The following is a 16,103-nucleotide window of genomic DNA, read 5'->3' as shown; positions in this document are numbered from 1 at the left end:
AGCTCACTTCACTGAAAAGAGAGGCAGCCTTCCATGCTATCTTCAGGAGTCTTTCCATTGCAGTCAAGCATGCTACAGCCAGTTTGGCTTTGATATACACCTTCACTAAGCATTATATTCCCAACAGTGAGTAAAGGAGATGGGTTGCATTTCTGATGTCCAGTACTTCAGAATTCCTGTCTTCACTTGCATGACTATCCAATTCTTTCCACACTCAAGGGATCTTTTTGGGATTCGACCCTGTCTAGGACCCATTTACGGGCGTTATTGGTATTAGATGCAACAGATGCACTTGTTGAATCAATTTTTTTTACAAGAAAATTTCCTTGGTGGATCAGAAGTAGCTCGTCTCTATCCTACTTGTTGCTGAGCATTTCCTATGCCAGCCATATGTACTGGAGTTTGAAAGTCTGGCAAGTGTGTACTTCATTTTACTTGTATAATGATGTAAATGTTAAAACTTTATTTTCTGATTTGCATGAGTTTGCTTGGCATTGCTGTGGAGAACTGTTGGGTGGCTGACAAGTTACATCACAACATGCATTGTTATACTCTTGTATGCAAGCCATGCGTGGGATCATACAGTAAAAAGTGTTTGAAGTGTGATTGGTAGAATAGATATACCCATCCATGAGTAATATACTCTTGTAGGTCAACCGAAATGTTAGTAATATGTCTGCTGTCTGCAGTGGTGGGTGGACTTTTGTAATTCTTAAATAATTTTTTAGACTTTCTAAGTGTAAAAACATATCTCTTATAGATGGCTATCTAGTAAACAACACATCATATTTATGCACCCATTATATTTATTTTAACAAAGCAAAGTAATTAACTTCCTAGATAGCCTTAATTTGAAGATTTCTTCTTTTTTAGGATACTGCAAAGACTTTAATTTTTGTTTAAGACAAATCTGAAACTTCTTAATGTAATTTAATAAAGGCGTATTTAAGGTGTATGACTGGGTTGAGAAATGACTGCACACTATATGACAACATTTCTTTTGCATAGTTATTTTAAGTTTTTTTTTTTTTTTTATGTATAGGAAAGCAGAGATCCTCGAAAGCTTCACTGGCTCTTTGAAATGCTTATAGAGTCGCCAGTCAGTGGAGAAGGGGGATCATTTGTAGATGCTTGGTAAGTACTGTTCATTAAAGCAAAGTTGATGAAATATGTTTTTTTCCTTTACTTATTCACTCACTGTGTCATATTTGAAATTGTGTTTCAGCCTAGCTGCATGACATAGAGGAGTGAAGATCAAACTATAGCCCAGATATCCTGAGACTGATTAGCAGTTGAAGCACTGGAAGTGATGGGGCAGGGGAGGATGAGGATGAGTAGTCGACATTGTTGTGCTCAATTTTGGGGGATAAAAGGTGGCCCACCCACTGCAATACACTCAGCTACTGTAGTGAGAGAGCAGCATGGCATGCAGCACTGTAGGCTCAGAGCATGTGCATGGGGCTGTCAAGTTGCATCCATGTAGCAGTCTGCATTGAGCTAGGCTGTAATGTGCACACCCACGGGGGAGGTATAGCAAGCCGTCATGTCAGCCACAAGAGGAAGGGTTGGGCAAAGAAAGAAGAAATACCCTTCATGGCTAGCCTGCGTTATGACTATGGCACAAGTGTCTCTTACCCTCATGATGGATGGTTGTGTGCCTTCCTTCAGATATGATGTTAAACTGAGGTCCCATCTGCTTCAGCTGGTGGTAGCACAGGTAGATGTAAAACATCCCAAGGTACATAGCACAAGCAAAAACCTATAATTCAAAGTGGAAAGGGGTGATGATGAAACAGGGAAAGGTCAGGAAACAAGGAGAGACTGGGGTTTTGGATGCAGATACTTAAGGAGTGTAACAATAACCATACAGAATATTGTATTCATAAAGTGGCAGAAAGTATTCTAAGAACTAAGCCAACATGGAAATGGAGAAAGGAGATTCTCTTGATAGGGATGACTGCAATTAGGGATACATACAGTAGGCAAGAGAGGGATAGGATCTATTGGAGAAAACTGACAGAAGAACCAAGGTATTGGGAGCAGATAATTAGAGAGGGAAAGGTAATGGAATGGGAAGAGGCCAAGAATTTATTTGGACTGCAGGCTAGAGATCACCTTCCCTATCAAGGATTGATAAAAGAGTGTAGGCAAAGAGAAAGAAATAGGGGGATCCTAAGTGAAGGACCAGCACTGGTAGAGTTTTTAGTAGAATCTAGAACAGAAGCTGCTGTTAAAAAAGGGATAATTAGAAGAGCGTATAAAATATTGCATGATAATTGTAAGAATCATTCAGAGGATGTTAGAAATGATTAGGAAGAGAGATCGGATAAGCAATTCAGAAAGAAACAGTGCGGGGATATATATGCTTATGTTTAGCAAATATGCAACAAAGTCTAGAAGATTTAGCATCTTTGCTTGGAAGTGTTTACATAGATATTTTTATACCCCAAGTAGACTCCAAAGAATTTTTCTTCAGGTAGACGGCAAATGTTGGAGGTGTGGTGGGAAAGAGACAAGTAATTGGGAACATTTTCTGGGAGTGTAATGAGTTGGCAGACTTGAAAGATTCTCTGCATACTAGTCTGTCAGAGATACTGGGTGAACAAATTGGTATAACCAAGGAAATTATTTTTTTGAGCTATGATACAGAGTCAGAATTGCCTTGACACACATAGTAAGACCTTGCTGAGTCTAATTATGGTGGCTGCCAATAAAACAATTGCTAGAAAATTGAAATCATAGTCTAAACAAACTGTAGTAGAAGTAGTGAATATAGTAACAGACATAAAACATCTGGAATTGGGATTTTCAGAAAAGGGATGGAGCAAATTGCATAGAAAATATGGAAATTGTGGCAACAATACATGCAGAGGAGAATGAGGTTTAAAAGAAGGCAGGATTTGAATGAGCTATGTTTTGTTTGACTGATAATGACTGGATAGACTATAAGTGATGTATAATGTCTGCAAGTACAATTATGCCAATATGATTTGTGAAGCTTAATTTTTGCAACTAAAATTATGTCAAAATGGTTTGATCTGATGTTAATCTTCATTCATTCCTTACTGATGGGTGTCGGTTCCGTCCTCAGAACCGAATCAGCCTTATATCAAGCTTGCACCCGCCAAAAACTCTCGAGTTAAACTTTACCCATAGTGCCCTTCTCCCAGTTACCCCAGATCTCGTTTGCTGTGTTGCCGAAAAGCTGTGTCAAGCCAGCACTCGACTAAGCTTACGTAAATAAATACATTTTCCTAACCTTTTCTGAAAATCCTTTTCAACCTTCTTGTTAGTCGCTAGTTTACCCTATTTCTTGGAAAGTCCTTTTTTACTCCCTTTACTGCTCTTTGTTACCTTTTTGAGGTATTTCTTCTCATACCATTGCTGGTATCCCCATTCCCTTACCCTTGTGGTAAATTTCTCTAATACCATTGTTGGTATACTCTCTCCTTCCTCTCTTAGTTCCTTAATTAAAAAAAAAACAATAAAAATCTTTCTGTATCCTGCATTTCTGTAGTCATGTCAGCAAAGAAGGGAGCATCTGGTTTCAAACAATATGACCAGTGCGGCCGTAAGATGCCGAATTCTGATTCTCACGCATCTTGTGTGTCTTGTTTGAATTTACCTCATTTATCTGTCCAGCCTCCCTGTGATATTTGTCGTGGTTCAGTTCTAGAACTCTTAATGAGAGACAAAACAAACTTATTCTGAAAGGCCCTCTTAAAATGCCTTTTTCAGAGGCTGTCTCTGTGCCGGAGGGTTCATCCCCTCCAAGTAAATCCTAAAGAGATTGCACTCAGTTCCATCCTCACCCAGTGAAAAATCAGAGGAACCAAAATCTAAACATTTAAAAGTGACTACTGCACCAGAAATGACTGCTACCATCCTTCTATGGTACCACCTACTAAAGCTGTACCATCGGCACCGATCACCATTTTGGCACTGAGTACTATGACACTGACAGTGCATCTCCATATTTTGTCTCCCTTGGTGCCGTCCAGTGATTTAAATTCAGCACAGACTACAGCCTTTTCAAGCCCAGAAAAACTGACTCCTGAGTACTCAAGCCTCCACTGAGACTTCGGTGCTGTTGGAGCCTCGGACCCAATATTCTCCAAAGGTGGAACCTTTTTCTGGGGCAACAGTTTAGCCCATTCCTAGAGAGGCCTGACTCCCCCTCAGGAATATCCACTAGATCAACCAGGAGCCTTTCGGAACTTGATGTGATACGTCTTGTTGATCACTTGCTTACGGCTAGAGGGATTACTACTTCATCCAAGACCCCCCTCCTATTAGGAGTTGAGGGTACTTATCCAAAGACTCCAGCTTAGTCTCCTCCTTCGACCTTGGAGCAGGCATGAACCGACATCTATTCTGGTACCCATGACTACGTTCCCACCGGTGGATCTCACCGTGGTTTCAGAGTTGTCCCTTTGGCCTTCAATTCAGTCGGAATTGAGGCTTTCTCAGCATCGCGGTTGGGCTGCGACTTCTCTGGCTCCAGGAGCGGCTCCGATTTTTTTCTACGGTGCTGTCCTTTGTTCCGGGGGCTTTCGCAATACCAGCTTCTCTTGAGACTCCATCCTTGGAGACTGGTTCACTGGAGTGGGGTGTGACCCCGGTTCCAAGGTTGTTGTTCTCAGTTCTGGGCTCCCATCCCTCTTCAGGTGGGCCTGCATTCCAGGCAAAGGAAAGAGCATTTGCCACTGCTGGCAAACCATCGACGTTGGACTACCCAGTGACTCTTCCCTCTCTGCCACAACTGACACAAACCACCATTATGGGACATCAAGCACAAAAGCCTCAGGAGACCCTATTGCAGGGTGTTCCTTCTTCTGAGTCCTCTACAGAAACCCCCCCTGAAGAAGGACCTAGGAAGAAATCATGCAAGAGGAAGCACATTGACTCCCCCAAAGAGTCTCTCACTGAGGATGTGGACTACGATGAAGGGGAATTGTCCCCATGGTCATCCCTTAAAGGTGTCTCCTTTGGAGACATCCTTGAAATCTTAAAACAGAGGGGGTGATTGGAAGCCCTCCAACCCTTCCTCCAAGGAGTTCGTCTTTCTGCAGGCTTTCTGTGCTCGACCCTCTACCTCTTGGGTGACCCCACTTGCAGACACACTGATACAACTTGTGGTGCAAAGGACTTGGAAGAATCCCAACACTGTTAAACCTATTCCAAAGAGAACAGATAAAATGTTATCACCCCCGGAAGAGAACCTACACTGGTCTAAGGGTCTTTCAGTGGACGCTATGGTGGTGGCGGCTGCCACGAAAAAGGAGCTTGCAGAGGAGAGGCAGGTGGATCACCCACATGACAGGAAGTCCCAGGTGGTGGACTGACTAGGGAAGTGAGTGTTTGCATCATTGACCTTCGCTGTTAGGTCCTTGAACTATCTAGCACATTTTACTAGGCTCCAAAGAGATCTAGTTTCTGAACTCTCTGGTACCTTAGCAAGACAAGTGTTTGATGAGGTATGCAACAAAGTTGCCTCACAACTAGTGACCCTGGAATCTATATCTAACTGGTCCATGCAGTTAATATCCCACGCAACCAAAGGGGCAGCTAGAGCTGTGGGTTCAGGCGTAGTCATGAGATGGCACACCTGGATACGCCTGTGTGATTTTATGGACCCCTGTAAGTCTTCCTTCTTTAATGTTCCTCTGGAAGCATCATCCCTATTTGGCCCTAATGTGAAGGACATGTTAGCCAGGTGTGAGAAGGACAGAAAAACCCTGTCTGCCATAGGTGTATGTGTCTACACCCCCCCAGTGTCCTTATTCAAGGAGCCAGCAGAGTGGAAAAATGTGGTACAAAAATTCTCAAGGTCCTTTTCGTGACACGTGGTGAGTTCTCCCCAGAAGCAGAGGGGGTAACTCTAGTGGAATATGCCCCTACAGAGGCAGAGGGGGCCCACATAATCAGGGGTCCAGGGATTATTTCTCCTGACAGCCCTATCAGTACTCCTGAAGAGTGGCTTGATTGCTTTCCTCTGGACACAGTCGGGGGATGTTTTTCCCTGCACCAAACAGCCTGGCATTGCATAACCACAGATTCTTGGGTGCAGAGGATAATCACCAGAGGCTGCAAAATCCCATTGAACTCCCTCCCAAATCCTCAAAAACGTATTCCCGATGTTCCACCCAGTCAAAGGGAATCGGTAGCCATAGAGATAAAAAAGCTGTGTCAAAAATGAGTCATCCAAACAGTCCCACCAGACCAAATAGGATCCAGATTCTACTCGAGATTCTTTTTAGTGCCAAAAAAGACTGGGGACTGGAGGCCAATTTTGGGTCTCAGTATTCCGAACAAGTTTATCACCCAAACAAAATTCCGGATGGTCACGGTTCAGTCCATTCTTCCAATCTTGGAAAAGTACGATGGATGTGCTCTATGGACCTTCAGGATGCGTATTACCACATAAAAATGGACAAGCGCTCCAGAAAGTTCCTTCTCTTCTGGCTAGGAGCCAATCATTACCAATTCCGAGTTCTGCCCTTTGGACTCTCTTCAGCTCCCAGAGTGTTCACAAAATGTATTGCAGTGGTTATAGGTCACTTGAGATTACAAGGATGCTGAGTGTTTCCATACTTACACAATTGGCTCCTCACCGTCCCCACCAATCATCTCATGGAAAAAGCCCTGAACTACACCCTGACATTGACAAAAATCCTGGGGATCTCTCTAAATTTGTGAGAAAAGCAACCTGACCCCTACTCAGAGCTTAGACTTCATAGCAGCAGTTTTCAATACCCAGTCTTGCCAAGTGTCTCTTCTGGATCACAGATTGCAAAGACTAAGGGCTCAACTCCGAGTGATACTCTGTCAGGACATGGCCTTGGCTCGAGAGGTCCTCCAACTTCTAGGTTCGATGGCTGCAGCAATCACCATTGTCGCAATCACAAGATTAGACTCCTTCAGTGGCTTCTTTTATGTCAGTATTACCTGAATCATCATCCGTTATCTTACCAAATACGGATAACAGAACATTGCAAAAAAGACCTTTGGTGGTGGATGAAGCCAGATACAAATCTTTGGAGTCAACCCTTTTCCCCTCCTCAGCCCAAGGCCTCTGTGACCAAGGACGCTTCCCTGATAAGGGTGAGTGGTATTTTCAGGTTAAGACTGTCCAAGGCACATGGTCATCCATAGAGGCCAGTCTGCATATCAGTGTTCTAGAACTGAGAGCAGTGCTTCTAGCGTTGCAAGCGTTTCGCTCTGTCCTTCCATCTGGAACAATTGCAATCCAATTAGACAACATGGCAGTTGTCTGGTATATCAACAAACAAGGGAGAACCAAGACCTACCCGTTGTGTCGAGAGGCCATGAGAGTGTAGCAATGCGTGATAGCTTACAACCCCTTTCTGATCGCAATGCACATTCCTGGGGATTGCAACATGATTGCAGACAAACTGAGCAGGTGTATCCTTCTGCCTCATGAGTGGTCTTTCAGCCTAACCATAATGGCGAAAATCTTCACCGTTGGGGCTAGCCTTGCTCCGATCTTTTTGCCTCCCCAACAAACCACAAGTGCAGCAACTATTTTGCCCTAATTCCCCCCCCCCCCGCAGGGGAGTCGCCAAGGGACACTCTGATTCATGATTGGCCCCACGGGACTTCTATACGCTTACCCCCCTTCCCCTAATCCCAAAATTTCTGAAGAAAGCCCTCCAGTTGAAAAGCAAAGTGATCCTCATTGCACCCTATTGGCCCCGCCAAGTATGGTTCCCCTTTCTTTTGCCTCACCTACTAGACAAACCATGGATCCTGGATCCAACTCCAGATCTGATCTCTCACCCCCAAGGGCTGACTCACCCGAACATAGTCAATCTCAAGCTGACAGTTTGGTTTCTCCACTTCCAGTAATTGCCAGGCACAACAGTCTTCCTTCCCCGGTCCATGACATTATCCTGGCTTTGCATAAACAGTCCACCAGAAAAATTTACCATCGTAAGTGGAAAAGATTCTTAATATGGTCCGAGCAAAGAAAACTTGACCCTTATTCAGCTCCAGTTAATACAGTTTTGGATTATTTGTCAAATTTCTTCAGAGTAGGAGCTTGCAGCATCAACCATCCATGTCCATTTAGCTGCCATCTCCAATTTTCATAGTGGTTTCAAGGACTCTTCTTTAATCTCCCATCGTCTTTGCAAAACTTTCCTAAAAAGGGATATCTCATATTAGACCACTCACTAAGGAACCCGCTGTACCATGGAGTCTCACATTAGTTCTTCAAGCCATAATGCAACCCCCCTTTGAACCTGCTGCTACCTGTGATATCAAGTTCTTATCCTGGAAGTCCATATTCCTAGTGGCCATTACCTCAGCTTGACATATTTTCGAGCTTCAGGCCCTATGTAATTAATGTTCTTATATAATTTTTCATAAGGACAGAGTATCACTTCGGACAAATCCCTGCTTCCTACCCAAAGTTGTTTCAAATTTCACAGTAAACCAGTCAATTGACTTACCAGTTTTATTTCCTAATTTCTCAAACAAAGGAAAATATTGCCTCCACCTTTTAGATGTACATAGACAATTGAAATTTTATCTTGATAGAACAAAGGAATTCCACAAATCAGACCAATTGTTTGTATCCTTTTCAGGCCCGAAACTGAGGAAAGCTGTTTCTAAAGTAACTCTATCCAAATGGCTAAGAGATTGTATACTGCTGGTGTGTCAACATTCAAAAACCCCTATTCCAGGCAAAATCAAAGCACATTGCACCAGATCTGTGGCAACTTCAATAGCTTTTCATTCAAGGGCATCCATGGACAATATCTGTGCAGCTGCAACATAATCTACTCCCCATACCTTTATCTCTCAATACAAACTGGATCGGGTCTCCAGGGGAAGAGCTTCCTTTGGTTTGATGGTGCTCAGGAATATTCTTCCATAGGGGCCACCCAAGGCATATAAGGTAGCTAGGGACTCTGTCCCATCAGTAAGGAATGAATGAAGATTAACATCAGATAAAGAAGTTGTGTCTTACCATGAGGTTCCATCTATGTTGTTCATCTTCATTCATTCATTATGTCCCAACCTCCTTCCCCCTCCTAGAGGCTCCTGGGGGATTGTCTGGGTCCAATGCCACTCTAGGGAACTTGCTTAGATGTAGCCTCTGCTTTTCTTGTCATGGTCAGACTCGATCTGAGGTAACTGGGAGAAAGGCACTATGGGTAAAGCTTATCTCGAGAGATTTTGGCTGGAGCGAGCTCGGCATAATGCCGACTCGCTTCCGAGGACGGAACTGACACCCATCAGTAATGAATTAATGAATGAAGATGAACAATACAGATGGAATGTTATGGTAACACACAACTTCTTTTTTCATTTATGTAAATACATGGTTGCTTATATCACATGTGATAGTTTAGTAAATGTTTCTTTTAAAAAAAAAAAATACATACATACATAAATAAATAAATAAATCCCACGGTACTTATCAAAAAGAGTAGTGGGAATTTCTCTGGTGCTATGGGCACATTTCCCCTAGTCAGTATGAGTACTACCACTTGTTTTTTATTTATTTATTTTACATTTGTTAACTGGGATAATCCAACTGGAACAGATCCATTTTCAGTGGAGGCCCGGGGAGAAAAGCTCCACAGTTACATATTACAAGTGTATAAGACAAAGATGATAACAGCTACATATTACAAGTATATAAGACAGTGCAAGAAAAATAAAAAAAATATTTTACAAGGTTAGACATAGTATGAATATTCAATTCAACACTTTCCAAAACAAAACTTTGGGTCAGTAACAGATAATAGAGAGGTGGTGTCAGTAGATAAGAGGTGGATAGTTATGTTATACATGGGCAGATGCAAGTTTTTCTAAGATGTGCTTTGAGTAGTGTTTTGAAGTGAGTGTTAGTAGTAGTTGTGACTATGCTGGAAGGGAGAGTATTCCAGTATTTGGCTATTTTGTGGGAGTATAGAGCTTTGCTGGCAGTATTGTTGGCTATGGTGATATCTAGGAGAGGTTTATTAGAAGATTGAAGAGGATGAGTGGAAGAGTAGTGGGTTAGTAATTGTTTTAGTGATGGAGTCTTGTTTGGGTAGTTTAGGATGTTAAAAGCACAAGTAAGATGTTGGTAGGTAAGTAATTGTCTGAATTCAAGCCATTGAAGGTCAGTTAGTACATGGCAATGATGGATTCTGAAAGAAGAGTTGTTGGCAGTTTTGTTGCAACAGCTCTCGATTTTGTCCAGGTCTGTTTTTCTAATATGGGTTAGTATTGGTGCAGCATACAGTAGTGTGGATAAGAGATGAGTTTGGGCTCGGGTGATTCTTGCTTTATCAGTGAGAAGATTTTTGTGTCTATAAAGAGTACCATTTTTTGTGAAACTTCTGTATAGTCTGAGCTGTATGAATATCAAAGAACATATTTTTATCTATTTCCTAAGAGTTTTGTGTGTGTAGTAGGAGAGATGACTGTGCCATTTTGAGATGTAATTGAGAAGGTTAGGGGAGTGGATTTGGATTTATTGGGGGCGAACGAGAGAAGATTTGTTTTATTAGGGTTGAGAATCAGTTGGATTGTCAGTGATCCAACCTTCTATGGAAGAGAAGGAGTCTTGGGCTAGCTTCTGTAGGGTGGTAAGAGATGGTGCTTTGCAGATAAGTGTTGAGTCATCTGCGTACTGTATTAATGTGGCCTGTTTGGAGGAGGTGTGTAGGTGGTTTGTGAAAATAGAGAACAATATTGGGCCAAGTATTGACCCCTGAGGTACACCTACAGAGGTATGGAGGAGGGGTGATAGTTCAGCTTGCCATTGGACAGCTTGCTGTCTATCTAACAGATAGCTGTTGAACCAGGAGATAGTAGGAGAGTCAAAGGATAGGGAGGAAAGAGCATCACGTAGTAAGGGATGTGAAACCATGTCAAAAGCTTTAGAAAGGTCCAGGCAGATAGCAGACACAAAGTTATTATTGTTTCTGTGCAGGTTAACCTGATTGGTAAAAGAGAGAAGAGCAGTAGTTGTGCTATGGTGTGGGCAAAACCCATGTTGGGTGGAGGAGAGTAGATTATGTGAGGTTAAGAACTGCATAACCTCAGAATTAATACATTTCTCTAAGAGCTTGGATAAGGGAGAGAGTATGGCTGTTGGCCGATAGCTGGAGAAGTCATAAGATTTTCTACCTTTATGTATTGGTATGATGTAGGAGATTTTCCATATATGGGGGACATAGGATTCTTTGATTGACCGGTTGATAAGGATTGAAATGGGGTAAGCTAAGGATTCAACTGCTATTTTAAGAGGTTTGCAGGTATACCATCTGCTGCAAGAGTTGTAGGTTTTAGTTTACAGAGGAGTTTTTTAATCTTGCTAGTAGGAACAGGTGAGAGGGTAAAGGCAGGAGTGTTGTCTGGGAGTTTAGTTGAGTTACTTGAGTTACTTTTAGTAGTAGTGGGTAGGTCATTAGTTTTGGCAAATTGGGAGGACAGTTTGTGGATAGAATTTATGAAATGATGGTTAAGTTGGGAAGCGATATTGGCGTTATCATTAATGGGGGTTATGGGTGGGGGTGGTCATTTTACCAGGTTTTAGTAAAGAGTTTAAGGTGTGCCAAAATTTTGGGGGGGTTTCTAGAGTGTTTATTTTGTAGACTTAGGAAGTAGTTTTGTTTGTCTAGTCTGGTATGTTTTTTGGCTAAGTTTCTAAGTTGTTTATAGTTTTGTTTGTTTAGGTTGGAGTTGTCTTGTTTCCATTGCTTCCAGGCCCTATCTCTAGATTTTAATAAGGCTCTTGTGTCCCTACTCAACCATGGGGCATAATTTGCTTTGACTCTAATTTTTCTGATAGGGGCAATTGAATTTAGAACTCTGATGAATGTTTCATTGAAATAACCAACTGCTTGGTCTAGGTCTAAGGTGCTAAGTGGTTCCCAGTTGCAGTATTTTAAAGTGTCATTTAGATCTGTGGGTTTAGGTTTCGGTCATCCCTAACCTGTCAGTAGATTATAGGATTAGGGATGTTGGTACGTTTCCTAAGGGAGTGTCCCTGAGAAGACACTGTTGGCCTTACAGGACTAACTTGGTCAACAGTGTGTATATTAGTAAGTAAATAATGAGCTTCAGTATGACACACCTGTAGAAATTGTCTGCCTTTTCCAACATGAAGACATATGTGTAGTAGTAGAATTGAGGTTGTTAATGTTGCATGTCTGCATCATCCTTCTTTTGTGTGTATATTGACAGATCTTCTGTGGTGTATCAATATTCTTGCTATAGAACAGATCCTGTTTCTCCCATCCATCTGATCTTACTGATGGGTACTCAAACCACTTATTGGATCTAAAATGGAAAAACTAGAGTTCCTGCCTCCAGCTCCTTTTACTTTTTTTACCTTCCTATAAAGCAGTAGTGTGTGAAGCTACCTCAGCTATTGTATGCCACCAAAGAGCTCAGACAGAGGTCTAGATCATCACAAGCAAAATATTTTCCCTTTAGAGTTTTTCTCCCAAATTAATGGTAATACTTTGCTTATGGTTCATATAGTTTATTTCCTTTCAAGAAATGTGTTCTCCTTTGACTGTTTTCTTTTCTGAGCTCCTTGTCCTTTCTTCGCATCGTGTAGGTCTTGATCTGCCATCACCCCTTCATTTATGTTGTGATTAAAAAAAGAGAGAGAGGGAGAGAGAGTTAATATTTTTTTACATCTACTAATTAATTTCTTTATTTGGTGTTAGTGGGTGTATTTTGTATCTATAAAGAAAGATTCGACTTTTTGAAAGTATCAGAAGTATGGCTACAAAATACCCTCCTCCCCAAGACACCCTTGAGTTGTTTGTGGTTTGCCTGGGGTGGACCATCTCACTGCTGACTCTTCTGTGTGCAAAGTCTTTGGTCCTCATACCATGTCTCATAGAAAAAAATAAGTTGATCATTAAATGGCTACTGACACCAGACTCCAAGGCTGTCAAGCCCATAAAGGCTTCTGACGAAAACAAACACAGAAAACAGAGAGAAATGCATAGACAGCAGACTTTCTTGAAGACTCAAGTGGAGAGCATCATCCCATCCCCTTTTATCCAGAAGTTGAAACAGGCTGACCCTTCATCTCCCAGTTTTAGCTCCTTCCACTGTCCATGTTTTAGCACCAGTGAGTTTAGAGCTGACACTGTCCCCAAAGTCTGTTCCCTTGCCACTGATTGGCCCTCCCAGTTTGTTTTCTGAAGCTTTGGATCAGACACATTTATTTCCAAGACCCTCGGAGATGGGTTGGTCTCTGTGTATCCATCTCAATGCCAAGTCTTTTGTGCTGTTTTTGGAACAGTCTTGCATGGCTTTCTGTTCTGTCTCTAAAGGCCTCAGCCTTCGAGAATGTGGCACCGATTCCCTCCTCCAGGTCTTCAACTGTATCTTTTTTGGGGGTGCCTTCCTCCATGCATATCACTTCTGAAAGGGTCAACCTGGCTGTCGAGGCAGACACCTTTGGATCTGGCTGATGTGGATATGGCCTTTCAGGTTATGAGATGGATCATTTTTATTCTCCAGTGAGGACAGATACTCCACCCTAATCCTCATTCTTTTCTTTGTCTTAGTTACTTGACACATCCTTGGGTTAAAGTCAAGGGACCGGCCTCAAAAGAAAAACTGTACAGCTGCAGGATGAGTCCTCTGAGGAGTCTGATTCTCCTCCCCAGGATTCCAAGAGAGAGGATGTGCAAGAGGAGGCACATTGACTCCTCGTCTGAGTTGGTCATTTCAGACACTGACTGGGATGATCAAGAGGGTTCCTGCACTTCCCTCAAGAAGACACCTCTTTTGAAGAGCTCCTTGAATTACTGCACCAGAAGAGATCTTGGCCAACTATCCACCCCCTCAGGGCAAGGAGGTCCTTCTTGAGGCCTATGGCTTGGCCCCTTCTACACCTTGGATAGTCCCTCCTGCAGATTGCCGCATTGATTTGGCCATTAGGAGATCATAGCAGAAGCCTGACACCTGTGAAGATGGTACTCTGTAAGTCTGTTAAATTCCTTAGACCTCTCCAGTGAAGACAGTTTTGGTGTAAGGATCCTGTGGTGGATTCTTTTGTGTCAGTGGCTACAAAAAACAGGCTGAGTGAAGACACCACTGCTGTTCATAATAGATCATATAATAGGAACAAAAAATGTGTCCAAATATTTGTGGGTCAGAAAAGCCAGGCATCATCCTTATCCCTTTGACTCCACATTAACAGGGCAGCGGAAGCAGAAGTGGCCCCTTTAATGGACACAGAGAATGAGATGGTTTGCAAAACTAGGGATATCATGGAAGATTCTCTGATAGGCAACCTAACTGTCCATGATGAGATTGCCTAACTGCTCTCCTCCGGAGACAGTCAGGGTTCATTTATCCATCTTCTGCATGGATGGGCATCCTACAGGATTATTGGGAATGAAGGATGATATCAGAGGTTGAGCAGTTTCCTTTTTCCAGTCTCCACCCCCCACCCCCAAAAAATATGCTGGCCACCTCCAGTTGTCCCACCCAGTCAACAAAACGCAGCTGATAGAAGACATGGTCAGGATTGTGTTCATGACTGTTTTTGGTTCTGAAGGAAAGCAAAGACCCCAGGCCAGTTTTGGATCTAAATCTTCTAAGCAGCTATGAAGACCCAGTTCAGAATTGTCACATTTCAGTCAATATTGCCTTACCTACAAGCAAATGATTGGATGTGCACTGTAGATTGCCTATATCCACATCAGAGTAGCAAAGGGTGCCAGGAGATATTTTCACTTCCACCTGGGATCGAGTCACTTTCAGTTCAAGGCCCTGCCCTTTGGTCTTATCACAGCCCTCACGGGTGTTTATCAAGTACATGGCCACTGTAGCTGCATATCTCTGGCTACAACGGATTACAGTGTTTTAATATTTTGACAACTGGGTCCTTGCTGCCCCAACAAAGGAATCATTAATGAACACCTAGAGGTTAATTGGTTCAGCTCTTTGTCCTTGGCCATGTCCATAAACTATGAAAAATCCATCCTTCAGACAGCTTTAGTGGTTCAGTTCGCTGGATGCCACCTGGACACAACAAACTACCTCAGGATAGAATTCAAGTATTAAAGGATTCCATCCAGACTTTTCCACTTCAATTATCTACTAGCTGGCTTATGTACTGGGTAATGGCCTCCTCCATTCCGATGATGCAGTTTGCTCATTTTTACATGAGAATATTTCAGTGACTGCTCAAGTCTTTGTAGTCTAAGATTTCAGATAAACTTTTGACCCCCCCCCCATTATGATAACCAACATTTGCAAGGAACATTTACAATGGTGGCTAACTTTCCCCCTGCTTTCTTTTTGGAAGACTCTTTGTTCTGCCACCACCTGCTACATTAGTAACCACTGGCACCTCCTGTTTGCATTGGAGAGGACATTACAAAGGGATGATTGTCCAAGGTATAAGGAGTCTTCAAGAAACCAGCCTTCACATTAATGTCTTGAAGATGCTGGCAATCCTTCTTGTGTTGCAGGAATTACAGGACATCTTGCCATCAGGGGTGATTTCCATCTAAACCAACAATAAGACAGTAATATGGTTCATCAACAAGCACTGAAGAGCCAGATCATATCTCTTATGCCGAGAAGCCATGAGCAAGTGGCAATAGGTGATTGCTTTGCATCACTTCCTAATAGCAACACACATTTCCAGGTGCGCCAGTTGTCTTGTCAACAGGCTCAGCAAGTCTGTCCTGATGCTGTATGACTGCTGTCAATCTAGGGGTAGCACAGCAAATACTCAGCTACTATGCCAGTCTTACTGCGATCAATTGCTTCCCCATTCATCACCAAGTACAGCAATTTCTTTGCTATGATCCTCTCCCCCAGAAGGGCAGTGCGCAAATGTTGCTCGGCAGTGGCCTTCTGGGCTGCTTTATGCAAACCCCCTTTTGCTCCTCATTCCCAAGTTTTTATAGAAAGAGCCACTGTGTAATCTTCATTGCCACATACAAGCCCAGGCAAATTTGTTTTCCCTGCTAAGGCTTTGCATCAGGAACCCCTCCCCACCAGCTCTTAGGCACCAGGCAGGATCTACTGTCTCACCTTTTTCGAAGCCTTTACCCAGATCTGCACAGCTTCAAACTGACCACCTGGCTTCTTCA

The 16,103-nt window shown here is 42.7% G+C and overlaps 1 protein-coding gene across 1 annotated transcript in view; it reads left to right on the top strand.

Annotated features, from left to right (window-relative positions):
• Positions 1–16,103, top strand: part of PSME4 (proteasome activator subunit 4) — a 2,990,260-nt gene that overhangs the window by 2,414,537 nt on the left and 559,620 nt on the right. Inside the window, exon 38 of the mRNA XM_044055122.1 lies at positions 1,043–1,134. Coding sequence (XP_043911057.1) covers positions 1,043–1,134 — 92 coding nt within the window. The remainder of the gene's footprint in view (positions 1–1,042; positions 1,135–16,103) is intronic.

The sequence above is a fragment of the Protopterus annectens genome, chromosome 1.part2 (assembly GCF_019279795.1).
Source record: "Protopterus annectens isolate FY-2018-M chromosome 1.part2, PAN1.0, whole genome shotgun sequence".
Lineage (NCBI taxonomy): Eukaryota > Metazoa > Chordata > Ceratodontiformes > Protopteridae > Protopterus > Protopterus annectens.
This window is presented reverse-complemented; position numbering and strand designations above follow the sequence as displayed.